This window comes from Vulpes vulpes, chromosome 8 (genome assembly GCF_048418805.1).
Source record: "Vulpes vulpes isolate BD-2025 chromosome 8, VulVul3, whole genome shotgun sequence".
Taxonomy (NCBI): domain Eukaryota; kingdom Metazoa; phylum Chordata; class Mammalia; order Carnivora; family Canidae; genus Vulpes; species Vulpes vulpes.
This window is the reverse complement of record NC_132787.1, coordinates 2095644-2112289: the sequence shown is the minus strand read 5'-3', so window position 1 is coordinate 2112289 and position 16646 is coordinate 2095644. Positions and strand designations below refer to the sequence as shown.

Here is a 16646-nt window from a genome sequence, read left to right as displayed (position 1 = left end):
TGCCCTATAGACTGGAAAGGACGCCCCTGTCCAGACTGTACTGATAAATACAGAAACTCCGTCTTTATTGGCTGTATAAACATCTCTGGGCTGTACATACATTTCATACATCGTAGCGGAGGGCCGAAGGGGGGACCCCAGCCACACAGTAGCTCACCCCCTTTCCCCAAGGCCCACCCACTCTGTGCAAACCAAGGCTAACAGCTCCCGCCCCCTCTTCCTCCCAGGAGAAGTCACTGTATGGGAAGGGAGTCGGGGTCAGGAGGCAGGAGACAGGAGGGCTTGGCCGGGGAGGACACATGTAAGTGCTAGAATCAAACACTGAGGCAAAACAGGCAACTGGCACAGGCAGCAAGCTGGGGCCTGGGTGGGGCGGGGAACGGGGGAGAGGGGCCACACTGCCCTCTGGGCTCACGACCACGGCTCTGGGGGCTCGGCCTCACCACGGCAGGGGAGACTGCTCTGGACAACGCCTACAGCCCAGGGAACCAAAGACGGGGCACCATGGGTAGCCCAAGGATGGCCAGGAGGGAACGGGAGCCAAGGCCCAGCCCCCACACCGAGCAGCCCCTCTCACTCCATTAAACACACCACGGACGCCTACCTAGGTGTGTACGGCTGCGGGGAGCCGGAGACCCAGATTCTCTGTGGGACTCTACGGCACCTGAGCAGGCGGCGAGGGAGCAAGCGGGCTGTCAGGGGAAGGAGCGGAGACCCCGGAGGAGAATTCCTGGGACAGCAGTCAGTGGAAAGAGAGGGAAGGCCCGAGAGAGCCCCCCTAGCCCAGCCAGGGGGGACGACAGCAGCAACTGGTCCACACGATGAGGACAAGGAACAAAAAAGAGAAGATGCAAAGAGAAATACTGTGATAAATAGGGGAGTGGGCAGTCTCTACTCCACCCTCTGCAAAGCCTCATGCCCAAATAGCAGCTGAGACGGGGCCCACTCCTCTCCACTTGCACAGCCCGTGGGGAAAAGCGGGTGCGGGAGTCCACCAGCCAAAGCGAGGGGGACCCACCAGTATAGCAACACCATCCTTTGGGCCTGTTCCTTTCCAACCAGGGACTTAGGCCCAGGACTGACTGATGGTCAGGATGGCACAGATCAGAAACATGGGCACAGAGGGGCGTGGCGGGGACCTGTCCGGGAGAGGCAGAGGGGCTACGCACTCCCTGGGGCCTGCTGGGTAAGCAAACCCGGGGGGAGGCAGGAACTGGGCACCTGGTTCTGCAAAGGGCGAGGGAAAGGAGGCAGGGCAGGTCTAGGGGAGAAGCCCCTAGCCACTTAGGGGATGCAGATCCACTTTGACTTTCTCCCCACAGCTCAGCATCCCGATGGTGGGGAAGAAGCCCCCAGAAGGTACAACAGCATCCTTCTTCCCGATGATCTTGCCGTTCCGAGTGAAGAAAACCTGGGGGTGGAGGCAAGGCGAGGAGTGGAGCAGGCTGGCTCTGGCCTCCTCTGCTGATGCCACAGTCACACAGGCGGGACCCCAGGGCACCCCCCCTCCCAGGCCCTCCCGAGGGGAGCCTCAGCGTGATGCGGGAAGCGGCCACTAGAGGGCGTCTGGAAACCAGGTCCCACCGCGGCCCAGGGGCGCGTACTCCTCAGAACAGCAGCCCCTGCCAGGGCTCCCCTCTTCCGCGCGCTCTGGGTCCCGTCCTATCCCCCGCGGGGCAGGCCCCCCAGACCCAGGAACCCTAGTCCAACCCCCATCCCACACCCGCCCCACTCACCACCACCTTCTTGCCCTCATGCTCTTGCTCAATCTCTTCCCCATCTTCTTCCTCTTCCTCTTCCTCCTCTTCCTCTTCTCCCTCCTGGTGCAGGTACATGACATTGCGGACGTTCCGGACGGCGCGGGCAGTGGGGGACAGGATCACTGTGTCACAGCTGTCATCACTGTCACCTAGGAGGCCGGGAAACGTGAGCCCCTGTGGTGCTGCCCCCACCGTCAGCCCGACACGCCTGGCCGGCCACCCTCAACCCACTCACCCTCACTGTCCAGAATGTAGTCCCGGGGGAACATGATGCCACAGCCCATGATGTCCCCTTTGTAACAGCGTGGCCCGAAGGGGTCCCCCACGCCACTGCCATGGAAGATCTTCCCGTCATCTGTTGAAGAAAGGGGAGAAGAGGAGACTCGCACCCGAAGGAGGGGCTGACACTCTGCCCCCGCACACAGAGAGGCCCCTGCTTCAAGCAGAATGCCGGCCTGCCTCCCTCTCTGCCCACCCCCCAGGGGTGGAGGGGTGTCAGGGTGAAACAAAAATGGCAACAGAAATAGGAAGAGGCCCCAGATTAAAAAAAGAGACACTCTCTTCAAGGGGCTGAGGGACAGACTCCCTCAGGGAGCTGGAGGGAGAGGGAGAGGGCTGAGGAAGGGATGGGGTGGCACCAGGAGCTCAGGGCAACTGCTTTCTAAAGAGAGCCCTAAAGGAAATCAAGCCGATCCAAAAAAAAAAAAAAAAAAAAGGCAGGATCTACAAGAAGGCGCAGAGGGAGCCAACTCAGAGGCCTGGAATGTCCATTTTGGGCCCAGATCCCCCGCCCCTGTTCGGCTCCCCTGGCTTTTCAGGCTACGAGGAAAATCAGGAGAAAGCACTACCAGCCTGGGAAAGGGAAAGGAGACAGCAGCCGGAGAAAATCTCCCCTGCCAGAGGCTGGAGGGGAGACCATCGGCGGGAGGGGTGGGGGGGTGTCAGGAACAGGCGTGTCTCTATGCCTCCACATACCCCGCAGCTCTAGGGCAGCCCCCACTCACCTGCATGATAAGCCACAGAGCCTCTGCTCCAGCCAGGGTGTCTGTTCTTGGGATAGTCCTGCACCAAGAAGGAAAAAGAAAACCTATGGTAGGTACCATGTGCAGAAAGAGGACAGGACAGAGGGCGTGTGAACCTTCAATCTTTTCAGACAGATGGCTCTTCACAACCCGGTGGCCTCCCACGCCTCTCGGGCACTAGAGAAGCCAGGGAAGCGGGGAGGGGGACGAGGGCGCTTGGCTTTCCCAGCCAGGGCTGCAGGCCGCCCCATCCCACCTTCAGGCCGACCTTCCATTGGGTCCTAGGTCATGGGGGAAGGGGGCTCTGTCCCAGGTTAAGACCCTCCCTCCACAGCCTGCCCACCTCCCCCCAACTTTCCCAAGAGCTTCTGGACCCCATCCTGCCAGCCCCGGAGCAGCACAGCTCTACAAGTGCCCACCTTCCGGGCCAGCCCCAATGCGATGTAGCACTTCTCTCCAGGGTCCACGATCTCCACCTCAAAGTAGTGGCTACGGGTGCTCAGCGGGTGCCGCGCCTGGGCCAGCCCCACGTCAACGATGCTCTTGCCTTTGCCTAAGTACTCCAGCAGCTGCAGGGGGAGAGCCGAGGGCAGAATGACACCTGCCCCAGAAACCTGGTCCCAAGGCACTCAAGAGCAGCTTCCTGGGTCCAACAAAACCTCTCGCCAAAAGGGAAAGGATCCTAGAGGCGCATCGTGGGCCCCAATGTCCTAGGCAGGCATGGGAGAATGGGGTGCAGTGTGGGTAGCAAAGGTGGCGGCAGGGGCGGGAGGGCCGGGCCCCGCAGCCACCTGCCACCTGAGCCGAAGACGCTCTCCTTGCCTCGGGAGAGAAGTGGGCAGCGGCGCAGCAACCAGGCGGCCAGGCGCCAGTGGCCATGCTGGGGGCCTCTAGGCTCCGGCACCCCCTCCCTGAGCACCTGCTGGACAAGGCCTCCCTGGGGGCCCTGGGCGCAGAGAGGACCCCTGGAGGGGCCTAATGGGGACAGGGAGGGCACAGAGGGTAGGTGGCAGCTCCAGATGTCTGAGGAGCAGAGGAGAGCTCAGAAACCAACGTGCCTGGATGGGACTACCAGAATGCCTCAGGGCTGTTCTACTTGGCTTTGGACAGAGCTGGGCCGGAGGGGGGAACCCAGAACCACCGGCTCTACTCCTTTACCTAATGGACGGCAGCGGGAGAAGACACGAAGGCAAGCCTTCCTGTTCATAGCCCCCCACAGCTCTCTCATAGCACAGGGGAGTGGGGGGGCGGGGGCAGAGGGGAGGCGACTGATGGACTCTTGGGGCTCTTCGGTTCCACAATGGTCCTGCCTGGGCATGATGGGGCGGCAACCCCCAAGCTGGGAGGATTTATTTATCAGTTGTCATGGTAACGGTGGGGTTCTGACTCAACCCCATCCCCTCTTGCCCCACCCTAGCATCACCTGGGAGTCCTTAATCCCTTTTTAATTAGCCAAACTGCCCCTCAAGACTTTACTCTACCCTCCAGCTCCTCCAGCCCCTCCAGCCCCGAAGACAACACTGCCTGGGGACCTCCTCCACTTATCCCTGGCAAGCCTCTGGACCCTGGCCTCACCACCAAAGAACTCCTGCCTGAATAGGAAAGGAATTACGTTCGCCTGCACCAGCGTGGAAGCCTGTGTGTGTCTCCGGCAGACGCAGGGCCTCCATCCTCACCGCTTTCTTCAGAGAGGAACCAGAAGGACTGGGTCCGTGCTCAGCCTTGGCTCCCCAGAGCCCCACCACCCCAGGTCCATCCTCCTCTCCTCTCCAAAAGAGACCTGGAGGTGGGAACGGGGCGGGGGGGGGGGCGGGGGGAACGACAACCAGGGGAAAAGCCAGAGCTGCGTGGGCAACCTCCTACATCCACACTCAGGCTCTTTTTCAATTTCCTCCAGCCATGACCCTCTCTGTTTCGGGTTATGCTGGCCCTTGCATGTTTACGCCCCAGCCCAGGTGTCCTCCGTTGGCTCACACTGCTTTCTTTCTGCAGAACGGGGTCCCTGGCAGGCCATCTTCTGACTTTCAGGGTGCTCATGAAGGCCCGTGCGGCTGGAATTCCCCTCACGGCCCCCTGTGTTCTCAGCTCAGCCTGGGTTCCTCCTCTGAGTCTCCCCACAAGCGGGAGGAGTGGCGCCTGGTGCACATTCACTGGCTTACACTCCACCCAGAGAGAGCAGCCCCCAGCCCACCCTCTCCGGCCAGCATTGCAGAACTGGGTGGGGGACCCCACAGCTGCCCTTGACCCACTCCATCCAACTGGCCTCGGTGTAGGAAACACAGTGTTCTCCACTCCCAGAGCCAAGAGCCAGCCGCTCCAGCTCCTGATCCTTGGGAAAAACCCGCCCAACCATCCCCTCGGCCTCAGCCCTGAGGAGGGCCGCCGCTGCAGTCTTGTCTGTGGACAGGGTGGGGACGCTTCCTCCAGCTAAAAGGTCAGGAGGATGAAGCAGACAACGGTGGGACTCTGAAACCCACTCCCCAGCCGGCACAGCGCTCAGACAGGCAGACGGATGGACAGATGGACAGACAGCTGCCAGCTGGGAGGCCAGGTCCCTGCAAATGCTGCCCTCCGCACAAGAGGGACACCCACCCCTCAGGGCAGAAGCTGCCCGAATTCTGCTCCTCCCTCAGCTGCTCTCCCCTCCTGCCCAGTGATGTCCCCCGAGTCCTCAGAGGAGTCATCCAGAGCTTTCTCAGCACTTCCAGGGGCAGGTGGGCACTGTGGCCTCCCCGACAGCCTGGCTCCAGTTCACTCCTCCCTCCTCAGACAGGGCTGTTGGCAACCGAGAGCGGACGAGAGCGGACAGAGGTCAGCCCGATCGGGGCCGCCGCAATCTCCACGCTGGTCCCTCAATCTGCGCCTCAGAAGCCTCAGTTGGAAAGACAATCACACAGTAACTCCTGTGACTTACGAGCCCCTTTGAGGAAGTGACTGGCTGCTTTAGGCCTCAGTTTCTTCACCAGTAAAAGAGGGTAACTACCACCCGCATTTCCAAACAGACTAAATGAAGTGCGGCAAGTGCCGGGGGTCATTACGTGTCTGCCTTTCCCTAATCAGGAAGTGGGGTCTAGACCGGAACACACCAGCTCGCCAATGCTTAAACGCTTAACAGTCACCCCAAAGCTACAAAAGACCAGACGTGCCAATTGCAGAAGGAAACAGCCCTCCATCTCAGCCCTTACCTCCAACTACAATGGCCTCTGAGGCTCCCAGAACCGTCACCTTTCCCCCTAAGAGAGGAGCACGCCCCAGATTACTCTATCCCCTCCCAGCAGCAGTCCCCTCTTAGTGCTTCTCCGCAAACAATGCCCAGCCAACAATGCCCAGCAGATGGGTCCCCTACACGCTTGGTGGGGGGAGGGGCGCCCTTTCCTTGGGGCTCTCAAGCCCCCCGACTCCTGCGCCTCCCTCCCCACACCCACAAAGCCTTGGAAGGCCAGACAGGTGGACTGGAGGGCACAGAGCTGAGGCTGCAGAGGCAAGTGCAAAGAGCCTCCTGCACTCCAACCCCCACCTGGTACCAACAGCACCACCCCAGCCTCCTCTCTCCCGCTGGTACCCGCCCTCCTCCTCTTGCCAGCAGAGACCCTAATCCCTCTTGACAGGAGCAAGGCTCAGTGCCCTGAGGCCTAGAAGCAGCTGAAGCAGGAACCCAGAACGTGCTCCCCACCAGCCAGTTCAGGCCCCAACACGGTCTCCTCCTGGGTTGGGTCCGGGAGGACCCCTGGAGGGTGGGGCCTCAATCACCCCTCTTTGTGTACCAAAGCTGTTGCCCCGTCACTAAGGAGTTGTCAGAGGAGCTATGTGCATGAAACAAAGACAGAATGAGTTTAATCCCCCAGCTTTACCTCCTGCCCCCCACCCTCCACACATGACCTCACTTTGCAAGGCCTGGGGGCAGGGATGAGGTGAGGAGCAACACCCCCATCCCTAAGCAAACACAGCAGCAATTCTTCAACACCCTCATAGCTCTGCAAAGGTGGGGGGACTCTAGGAGGGGAAACTGAGGCCATAGGACATAGGGGCAAGACTTCCATTCAAGAAAGAGCCAGGTTGGGATCCCTGGGTGGCGCAGCGGTTTGGCGCCTGCCTTTGGCCCAGGGCGCGATCCTGGAGACCCGGGATCGAATCCCACATCGGGCTCCCGGTGCATGGAGCCTGCTTCTCCCTCTGCCTGTGTCTCTGCCTCTCTCTCTCTCTCTCTCTCTGTGACTATCATAAATAAATAAAATTAAAAAAAAAAAAAAAACACTTTATAAAAAAAAAAAAAAAGAAAGAAAGAAAGAGCCAGGTCTGTCTGTATAAAAACAACAATTGAAGCTAGGTAGTGGGTAGATGATGGATGCTCACTGTATCATTTCTTCAACTTTTCTGTACATAAGAAATTGTTCATAATTTAATGTCAGAACCAAAAAAATGGGGGTCAGGAACTTGCTCTTCTTTGTGGGAAGAACCAGTGAGAAAGGAAGGGAGAAGATAACTGAGATTCCAAACTGAGAGAGAGGCCCAGGAGGCAAAGGGTCCCATGGCAGCCCAATAAACTCACCTAGAAGGGCTGTGGCTAAGGGAACCGGTCAGGAGACTCACAGGGAAAGTAGGAACTTAATCCTGGGAACTCCAGATCCATCTTATAAGAAGGGCCAGGAGGAGAGATGACAGGCTACAGAAGGGGAGCTGGGAAGAAGGACACAGCATGTATCTGGTAGTGAGTGGACAGGGCAGGGGCAAAGGATCAAAGAATGAATATCCAGGCTTGGTTTTGCTGCTAATTCACTGTTTGACGTTTGAACAAGTCTTTTCACTTCTGTTTGGGGCTGTTTTTTCATCGGCTGCACCAGAAGAGATCTGGGAACAAAAGGGCTGTCACAGTGACTATGAGAGGTTGCTCTAAGTCATCCTGGGTCTGGGCGCCAGGGATGCTAAACATCTTGCACGTCAAGTAACGGTCTCCAGCTCCATGCTGGGAAGACCTGGACTAGATGACATCAGAGTTTCTCCCAAACCATTAATGTTCTGAAGGACATTCTACTGGAAACGTCACCCAAGACAGTAGAAACAGGCTCCAACCAACAACAGAGGTCTGAGGCCCCAGGGAAAGGCTCCCCACAGAGCGGACAGGAAAACAGGAAGAGCAAAGAGAAGAAACAGCTGAGCTAGACATCTTTAGAAATGGGAGAGGCACACGCATGGCCCAAATGACCTCTCCCAGGCTCCTCCAGGAAACACAACTCTGGTGGCTGGATCAGAAACACAGTGGATGGTCAGAAGGGACAAGAGGGCGCAGGGCAAGAGACAAGTGGGGATGGAGGAAACTGGGTAAGTCACTCTCATTTGGAAGATGGGGTAGTTGGCAAGAGGAGACAACAGGCATACAAGTCTCAAGAGGCTCATGCCCAGTCTCTTCCCCAGAGGACCAGGCGCTCAGGGAACAGTGTGCCCACCCTGCCAACTGTCCCAAGCTGGGGTGAGGGTCTAAGAGAAGAGCCAAACGTCGCAGCTTATGTCTAAGAAAGAAAAAAATTCTCCAATGTGTGACCTAAGGGCATTGGGGGAGGGTAGAGAGGAAGGAAAGCTATTTTTAAACGTCTACAGGATCCTACATCAATTAGAAAAGATTGCCTGGGAGGAGCTGGGGGCAGAGTGGGGACAGGTCCAGGCAGGGAAAGGATGCCAGGAAAACACTCTTGAGGAGAGGTCAGGGATGAGAGCTGGAACACCGCCCTGGCTCAGTCCCAAATTCAACTCTGTAGATGTTGTCAAATGATGGTGAAAGGGGGAAAAGAAAGGAGAGAGATGAGGGTCAGGGAGTGGGCATATGAAGCCCCCGGCTTACAGCCATCCCGTCCTCAAACTCCAGTGCCAGAGGGGGTGCAGAGTGTCAGAAGCAGCAGGAGGGCACATGGTCCATCTTCCCTAAGTCTGACTCACCTCAAACTCCAGAATGGGGGGAGCCTGGCTCATAATCTACTCCCACCCCCCACTGTTTCTGTTTTGCTATCAAAGACTGAGTTGAAAACAGCCTGGGTTGGGGTGAGAAGGCCAGAGGGTGGAGAAAAAGGTTGAGCCGGAGCAGGAGGGCAGCACAGGGACAATTCCAAGTGGGAGGTCCGAGCAGCCCACCAGAGGTCAGGGCCAGCACCCTGACTCAGCATCCACTCACACCCAACCCAGGACGAGGCATAGAGGGTAGATGTGAAGAATTTCCCTCTCCCGAGGTCCGTTTGCTCCCCCAGGAAAGTTTCAAATCCAGGGAGAGACCAAAGCAGGTACGATGGGAAGATGTATAAAAAAGCAAACTTTGGAGAGTCAAGGATTCTCATGGAATCTTCCTCTGCCTTTATTCTCGTCTATTAAAATGTAGGGGGAGACAGAAGACACTGACATTCACACTGACTCCAAACGGATCTCACTTGGTGGCTGGAACAGAACATGCCCCACAGCACAGTGAATGGACAGCTCCAAAGGCACGTGTGCAGAGGGCAGCAGAGGGTACCCGATGCAGAAGGAAGCAAAGAAGGCAAAAGAGAACTTACTGCTGTTCTGAGAGCAAAGCAACTCACCTGAGCTCTCAGGGACAGGGAAGGGAAGCAGACAACCAGCACTAAGGAGAACACAGATCTGGATTCTAAGAATCATGTCAAGGCCCCTGATGCCCATTTCCCAAGACCCTGCAAGAAACACCACCTTGCTCCCCATTCTAAGCAATTCAGACACGCTTATATGGCCCAGGGGGTGCGGCCCAGCCCTCCCTGGCAGTGACCACCGCATCCCATGCTTCTCACTTACAGTTCCGCAGACTCTGACATCATGCAGCCGGCCCCACTCGTCCTCGTAACTGTCCACCATCATGACGCTGTCATCCTCGCGGCCCAGCTCAGCATTGAGGTGCAGCCGCACCTCCTCACCCAGAGAGTGCATGCCCACCGCTGGGAACAGTCCATCTGGGGACATGGGCATGATGGTGGAGCCCACCTGGAGTGGAGGGAGGAAGGGAAGGAGAGAGCTGCCGCCAGGCTCCCTTTTCCATAGCTCACCTGATTCTCTCCAGGGTACTTTCGAGATGATGCAACAAATAATTATCACAGACGCAGACAGAAAAACAAAAGTACAGAAAAGTTGGAAAAGTTGCTAAGGACTCCTGGCCAAGCAAGGTATCCACAGAGCTAGATGGCAAATGCAAGTCTCTTGACTTGCTGCCAAATGGTTTCGGTACATGTGAGTGTGTTCTGGAGCAGGTAAGTGAGGAGGCATGGATCCTATGGAGGGACAACCTCGTGGCCAAGGCCTGGGACAGCGATCCTCCCAGGGTGGGAGAGGGAGCTGGGTAGGAGAAGTAAAGAGCTAGGGGGCTCTCTCTCTCTCTCTCTCTCTCTCTCCTACTTGCTCTTACCCATCTCTTCACCACTACTAGCCTCTCTCTGAAGCAGGAAGGAAAGAACAAGTGAAACAAAAGAACGCACAGAGGGGCATATCCTCACATCTTCCAGTCAAAGCTCCGAAGAGGGCCTCTAGCTTATGCATCCAGGCTGTAACTTCTCCCTCTCTTTCTGCTCAAAACCTTCCCCTAAATCACCTGATCCTTTCCCCAACAATCTCTGCTCACCCTCCACTGCACAAACCTACCCCTCTGCATCTATCCTCCAGACTAATGTCCCGGCATCCCTGGGCAGGGGTGGTGTCTTCTCCTATATGCAGACTTCAGGAGAAGCTCAAGATGGCCTGAAGGAGATGGGAATTCAGCCTCGGGGTCCCTGGGCAAGCCCCAGCCAGTAGATCATTTGCACACCCACAATTCTTCGAATGGCTTCAAGCCCCTCAAATCCCACCCAGAATGTCCCACTCACCCGCTTCCCATTTTTGGTGAAGAAGATCTGAGCAGTCTGCACATCAAAGGACACAGGCTCAATGCCACAACCAATCCGGTCCCCAGAGTTGCACTTTGACCCAAACTGGCGGCCTTTGGCTCGGCCGTTGTACAGCCTGTGGACAGAGCAACACAGACACAGGACCTAAGCCTGGCCTCCCAACTTCTCCACGGCACAAAGCCCTGGGGCCTACCTTGCTGCTCCCAGTCACTCTGCATCTACTTGTGTCCACACGTGAGCTCCACCCGCCCCTCTAAGTCCGAGAACCTCCAAGCCTAGCTATTAGGCCACCTTCCCATCCTGATCAGAAAAGTCCACGAAAACATGCCAAGATAGGTGACGGAATGGCAGAAGCAATCCAGGGCAGTACTTGGTATCTAAGGTTCCCAAATCCATAGGAAAGGGGTCAGGTTCCACAAGAGGCAACTCACTTGCCATCATCAGCATGGTAGGCTACGGAGTCAGGCAACCAGCCAGGCTGGTGATCCAAGCTGTAGTACTGAGGGACCAGCCCCACAGCAATGGTGCCCCGGACCCCGCTGTCCACAATCGACACCTGGAGGAAGGAGAGCAGGGCACAGTTAGCAGGTACCAGAAATGCGATGAATTGCTGGGGGTGCTGGGGAAGGGGAGCAGACATCAAAGACTCAAAGAGGCTCAAAGAGACGAAAGACATGCGGATTGGAGAAAAGACAGGGCACTCTGAACTGGGGAGACTAGGGCCCTACTTTATCATGATTACTCAGAAAATCATTTCCAAATCATGGGAAAAGATAGGACATGGAGCAGAGGCTGGGCTTGGGTTAGCAGGTGGGAAAGGACATGGGTCAGAGCCTGAGACACGGGTCAAAGCTACTACCTAGCTGAGGGGCAGGAGAGCAGAAGGACCAGGGTGACAGGACTAGGGCACCTATCTCTCATCTGAGACGCCATGCTATCCTCTGCCCTTTTCTCAGCTAAAAAGACAGCCCAGAGGGAAAATTAAAAGGATCAGATCAAGAATCTAATAAAAGAGCTCCCTGGAGCTTAACATGCTCACCCCCTGCTCTGCCCACCCACTGCCTTGATCACCTCAAAATAATTGCTGTCCTTGGTCAGAGGTCGAGAAGCCACATAGCAGCCAACTTCCCCGGAGTTTCCATGGTAACTGATGGAGGAATGAGGGCGGAGTTCCATTAGCAGCCTAGCCCAGGAGTTGGGGGGAGGGCCTCAGATCCCCACCCCCCCAACCCCACAAGGGCCAACACAGAGGAGAATCCATCAGGTCACACTTCAGGACATCTGCACAGACACCAGAACAAGATACTTGAGGTCACCTACCCCTCCTGCTGCCTCCAGCCAGGGCCAACCCACGCCAGACCAACACAAGCCCAGCTCCTTCATTTCCAGGGGGAAGAGAACTAAGCAGAGCCTCGCTTAGTTGCCTAATGGGGGGTGTTACAACCCTGTCTAACCTCAATCCCTCATGCTGCAACTTCGGCCCTTTCCCTCTGGCTCTGTCTTCAGTGGAGCTGAAGAGCCGCTAGTCTTTATCCTCTGTACCAAAGCCCTTCGTAGACTGGAAGATGGCTATTCGGTCCCCACGCCTCAGCTTTCTTGTCTCCGGGCTAAAAAGCACTACTTCTTCCCCGGTTCAGGGACAACTTTGAGAGAGAATCAGGCTCAAGAGGAGTCAGGGAAGGGGTCAAGCCAGAAAAGAAAGAGAAAACAGGGGATCCCTGGGTGGCTCAGAGGTTTAGCGCTGCCTTAGGCCCAGGGTGTGATCCTGGAGACCCAGGATCGAGTCCCACATCGGGCTCCCTGCATGCAGCCTGCTTCTCCCTCTGCCTGTGTCTCTGCCTCTCCCTCTCTCTCTCTCTCTCTCTCTGTGTGTGTGTGTCTCTCATGAATAAATAAAATCTTAAAAAAAAAGAGAGAAAACACACACACACACACACACACACACACACACACACACAGCACAGGGCTGGAGGGTGGTGGGCAGGATGTACTACAGAACCATCCTTCCCAAAACAGGAAATCCACTGCCTCTGAATCCACGGCCACTCTCCATCGGACCCAACCCGACACGCAGGCTGAGGAGACACAGACACCCCACACGCCCCTGGAGTCCTCTCTTCCCCACAAGGCACTTGGGCAACTCGAGACGCCAGCGGCTTCCTACCTCTGACGTGAGTGCTTGCAACACAGACCAGAACAAGTGACCCAGAGAAACAGGCAGAAGGGGGCATGGGGTGTAGCCGCACACACTGCCCCACTCAGAAAGGCCTCCAGGGTCAAAGGCCCTCCCGGTACAGTGCAGACAGTCTTCTGCTTCAGAAAAAGCCCTCTGCATCTCTAAGACCTGGCAAAAATGAGGATCCCCGGTGGCTCAGCGGTTTAGCATCTGCCTTCGGCCCAGGGCGTGATCCTGGGGTCCCGGGACCGAGTCCCACGTCAGGCTCCCTGCATGGAGCCTGCTTGTCCCTCCTGTGTCTCTGCCTCTCTCTGTGTCTCTCGTGAATAAATAAATAAAACCTCAAAATAATAAGATCTGACAAAGCAAGGAAAATGTGGAAGCACTCCCCTAAACTCACCTCAAAGTGTCTCCATCTACAAGAATGTGCTTGAACCTCTCCTGGTATCGGAAAGCCCGGACCTCTCGAATCTCCCGGATCCTCCGGCGCCAGTTCAGAAACCGGTAGTGCAGGTTGAGGTCATCCATCTTGTTCATGAGAACAAACCTGTCACGGAAAGAAGGGGACTGAGAAGGAAGTGGGGCCCCGAGCAAAGCACCTCAGCCTGTTTGACCCAGAATGCAGAGAGGGCACCGGATGGATGCGAAGCCAGCCCATGATCCCCATCCTCATTCTTCCACTCAGCGAACGTTTACTGAGCTCCTACTACGTGCCCTGTTCCTGGTGCAAGGGGTATGGCTGTGAACAAGATGGGTGGAATCCAGGCAGCCCGGGTGGCCCAGTGGTTTAGCGCCACCTTCGGCCCTGGGCCTGATCCTGGAGACCCGGGATCAAGTCCCACATCAGGCTCCCTGCATGGAGCCTGCTTCTTCCTCTGCCTGTGTCTCTGCCTCTCTCTCTCGCTCTGTGTCTCTCATGAATAAATAAATAAAATCTTAAAAAAAAAAAAAAAAAGATGGGTGGAACCCGTGCTCAGCACTTCCAGTCTGGTCAGGGAGACACGACAGGTAAGATGTGGACCCAACAGCGCCGGACACTGGAGGACACAGCCGCGTGGTGTCACGCAGAATAATGAGTCAAACTCTAAAAACGACTTTGGATACAGTGGACAGAGGAAACCTCTCTAAGCTGACATCTGAGTTGAGATGAGAAGAGGCCCAAGAAACAGTATTTCAGGCAGAGGGGACGGCCAGCAGTTGGGTCCTGGGGTGGAAGGGGGCAGGCATGGCAGAGGAACAGACAGGCCAAGGTGGCTAGTCCGTAGGGAATATCCAAGAAGAGGACGGGAAGAAGGCGGGGGCCAGCAGGAGGCTCTAGGAGGCCCCATGGGCCACGCTAAGGAATCTGGATCTTATCCCAAGTGGGCTGGGCAACCTCCGGAGGGCTTTAAGCAAGGAAATGATAGGATTTCAAGGTTCAAAAAATAAAAAATTAAAATAAATAAAAATAAAAGAATTTCAAGGTTCATCAGGTCGTTCAGGCCATTCAGGCGGCTGGTTCCGAACTGATCATAAGAGAAGCAAGACCCCAAGGGGCAACCAATTCGGCAGGCGGTTGCTGCAGCAGCTCCATGAAGCCACGGCATCCACGGGGATGGGAGCAATGAAGGCAGAGAGGAGGGCGGTGGAAGAGGACCAGGGGAGTTGAAGCCACCGGTGAAGCTGATGGATGCATGGATGCATGGATGGATGGATTTTATGAATGAATGAATAAATGATTTTTTTAAATTTTTTTTAATTTTTATTTATTCATGATAGTCACACAGAGAGAGAGAGAGAGAGTCAGAGACATAGGCAGAGGGAGAAGCAGGCTCCATGCACCGGGAGCCCGACGTGGGATTCAATCCCGGGTCTCCAGGATTGTGCCCTGGGCCAAAGGCAGGCGCCAAACCGCTGGGCCACCCAGGGTTCCCTGAATGAATGATTTTTTTTTTCCTGGAAGCCAAAAGTGAGCAAAAATGGGAGGTACGAATGAATGAGTGAGTGAATGAGTGAGTGAGTGAGTGAATGAATGAATGAAATTTTCCTGGAAGCCAAAAGTGAGGAAAACGGGAGGAACGAATGAGTGAGTGAGTGAGTGAATGAATGAATGAACGGATTTTTCCTGGAAGCCGAAAGTGAGGAAAACGGGAGGAACGAATGAGTGAGTGAGTGAGTGAGTGAATGAATGGATTTTTCCTGGAAGCCGAAAGTGAGGAAAACGGGAGGAATGAATGAGTCAGTGAGTGAGTGACTGAATGAATGAATGAATGAATGGATTTTTCCTGGAAGCCAAAAGTGAGGAAAACGGGAGGAACGAATGAGTGAGTGAGTGAATGAATGAATGAATGAATGGATTTTTCCCGGAAGCCAAAAGTGAGGAAAACGGGAGGAACGAATGAGTGAGTGAGTGAATGAATGAATGGATTTTTCCTGGAAGCCGAAAGTGAGGAAAACGGGAGGAACGAATGAGTGAGTCAGTGAGTGAGTGACTGAATGAATGAATGAACGGATTTTTCCTGGAAGCCAAAAGTGAGGAAAACGGGAGGAACGAATGAGTGAGTGAATGAATGAATGAACGGATTTTTCCCGGAAGCCGAAAGTGAGGAAAACGGGAGGAACGAATGAATGAGTAAGTGAATGAATGAATGAATGAATGAATGAACGGATTTTTCCCGGAAGCCAAAAGTGAGGAAAACGGGCGTCCTCTTCCTGTCGCCCAAGCCCTGGGCTGCCGGTGCCGCGCCCCACAGCGCCCGTCAGCCGCCACCACGCGGCCCGGAGGGGTGGGCTCCGGGGGCCGCCAGCGGCGCCCCACAGCCGCGTCCGGCCGCCCCGAGCCGCCCCGCGCCCCGCCTCCCGCCTCAGGCCCCGGGGACACCGAGACCCGGGGCCGGCGTCCGGCTCGTCAGGGCGTCCGCGCGGCGTCCCGGGCCCGGCGCCCGGCCGGCGAGGGTCCTGAGGCGGGAAGCCCCGCGACCGCGGCGCACGCCCCGCCCCGGCCCCCCCGCGCCCCCGCCCCCGGCTCGGGGGACACCCGAGGCCTCCGGGACCCCGCCCCCGATCCCCGCCTACCGGGGCCGCCGCGTCCTCCTCATCCATAGGCCTCTGAGCGCCGCACACTAGCTGCTCGGCCGCCGCCACCACACACATCCGGGTCCCCGCCCTTCCTACGCGCCCCGAGGCCCGCCCCCCCACCGGGCCGGCCAATCCGCAGCGGCGCAGGGCGACCGGCACCCGCAGCAGCCAATCGGAGGCCGCGGGCGGGGTCGGGCGCGGCCCGCGGAGCCGGGCGCCAGCGCGGGGCAGGGGCCGGCGAGGCCGGGTGCGGAGGGTGGGCGGCGGCGACGTGGCGGCGGGACGGCGCGCTGGGCGGTCACGGGCGGCTGCGGCGCGGCGCTGGAGGGCAGCCCCGGGGAGGTCCCGACCACCCAGCCCCGCCGGGCGGCCTGCCCCGCCCGCGAGGACCCCGAGGCCGCCCCCCCCCCCCCGCCCCGGCCCGCGGAGCACGTGCTGCCCGCGCTGCACACGGCCCCGTGCCGAGGCGGGGAGGACGGCCCGGGGGACGGGGCCCAGGACGCCGCGCAGCGCCGACGCTCCGGCCGCGACCCCAGGGCCCTTAGGGGAGGACCCTCGCCCCGCAGGCCTCTCGTCCGCGGTCGCCCCCTCCGCACTTCTCGTACTTTCTCACCGCCCTTCACTGTCTGGAGCCACCTCGGGGCGCGGTCTGGCCCTGCTCGCCAGCGGCCGCCTGCACACCTGGGCCCGGACGCCCGGACGGCAGCAGCGCTTGACGCCGCTGGGAGCACATGCACGCGGGAAACTGCGGAAGCCGCATTAG

At 57.5% G+C, this 16646-nt stretch overlaps 1 protein-coding gene across 2 annotated transcripts; it reads right to left on the bottom strand.

Annotated features, from left to right (window-relative positions):
* Positions 1-41: 41 nt before the first annotated feature.
* Positions 42-16020, bottom strand: SPRYD3 (SPRY domain containing 3). Of its 2 annotated transcripts, XM_072765212.1 has the most exons (11): positions 15881-16020; positions 13227-13373; positions 11722-11797; positions 11082-11206; positions 10630-10765; positions 9572-9757; positions 3202-3351; positions 2765-2822; positions 1996-2115; positions 1737-1909; positions 42-1411 (listed from the first exon to the last, which is right to left on the bottom strand). In XM_072765212.1, exons 1-11 carry the CDS (start codon positions 15901-15903, stop codon positions 1277-1279), a joined length of 1329 nt encoding a protein of 442 aa, XP_072621313.1. In that variant the 5' UTR covers positions 15904-16020; the 3' UTR covers positions 42-1276. The 2 variants fall into 2 exon arrangements, with proteins under 2 accessions (XP_072621313.1, XP_072621314.1); XM_072765213.1 differs by lacking the exon at positions 3202-3351 and having other exon boundaries at positions 15881-15985.
* Between the last annotated feature and the right edge of the window lie 626 nt (positions 16021-16646).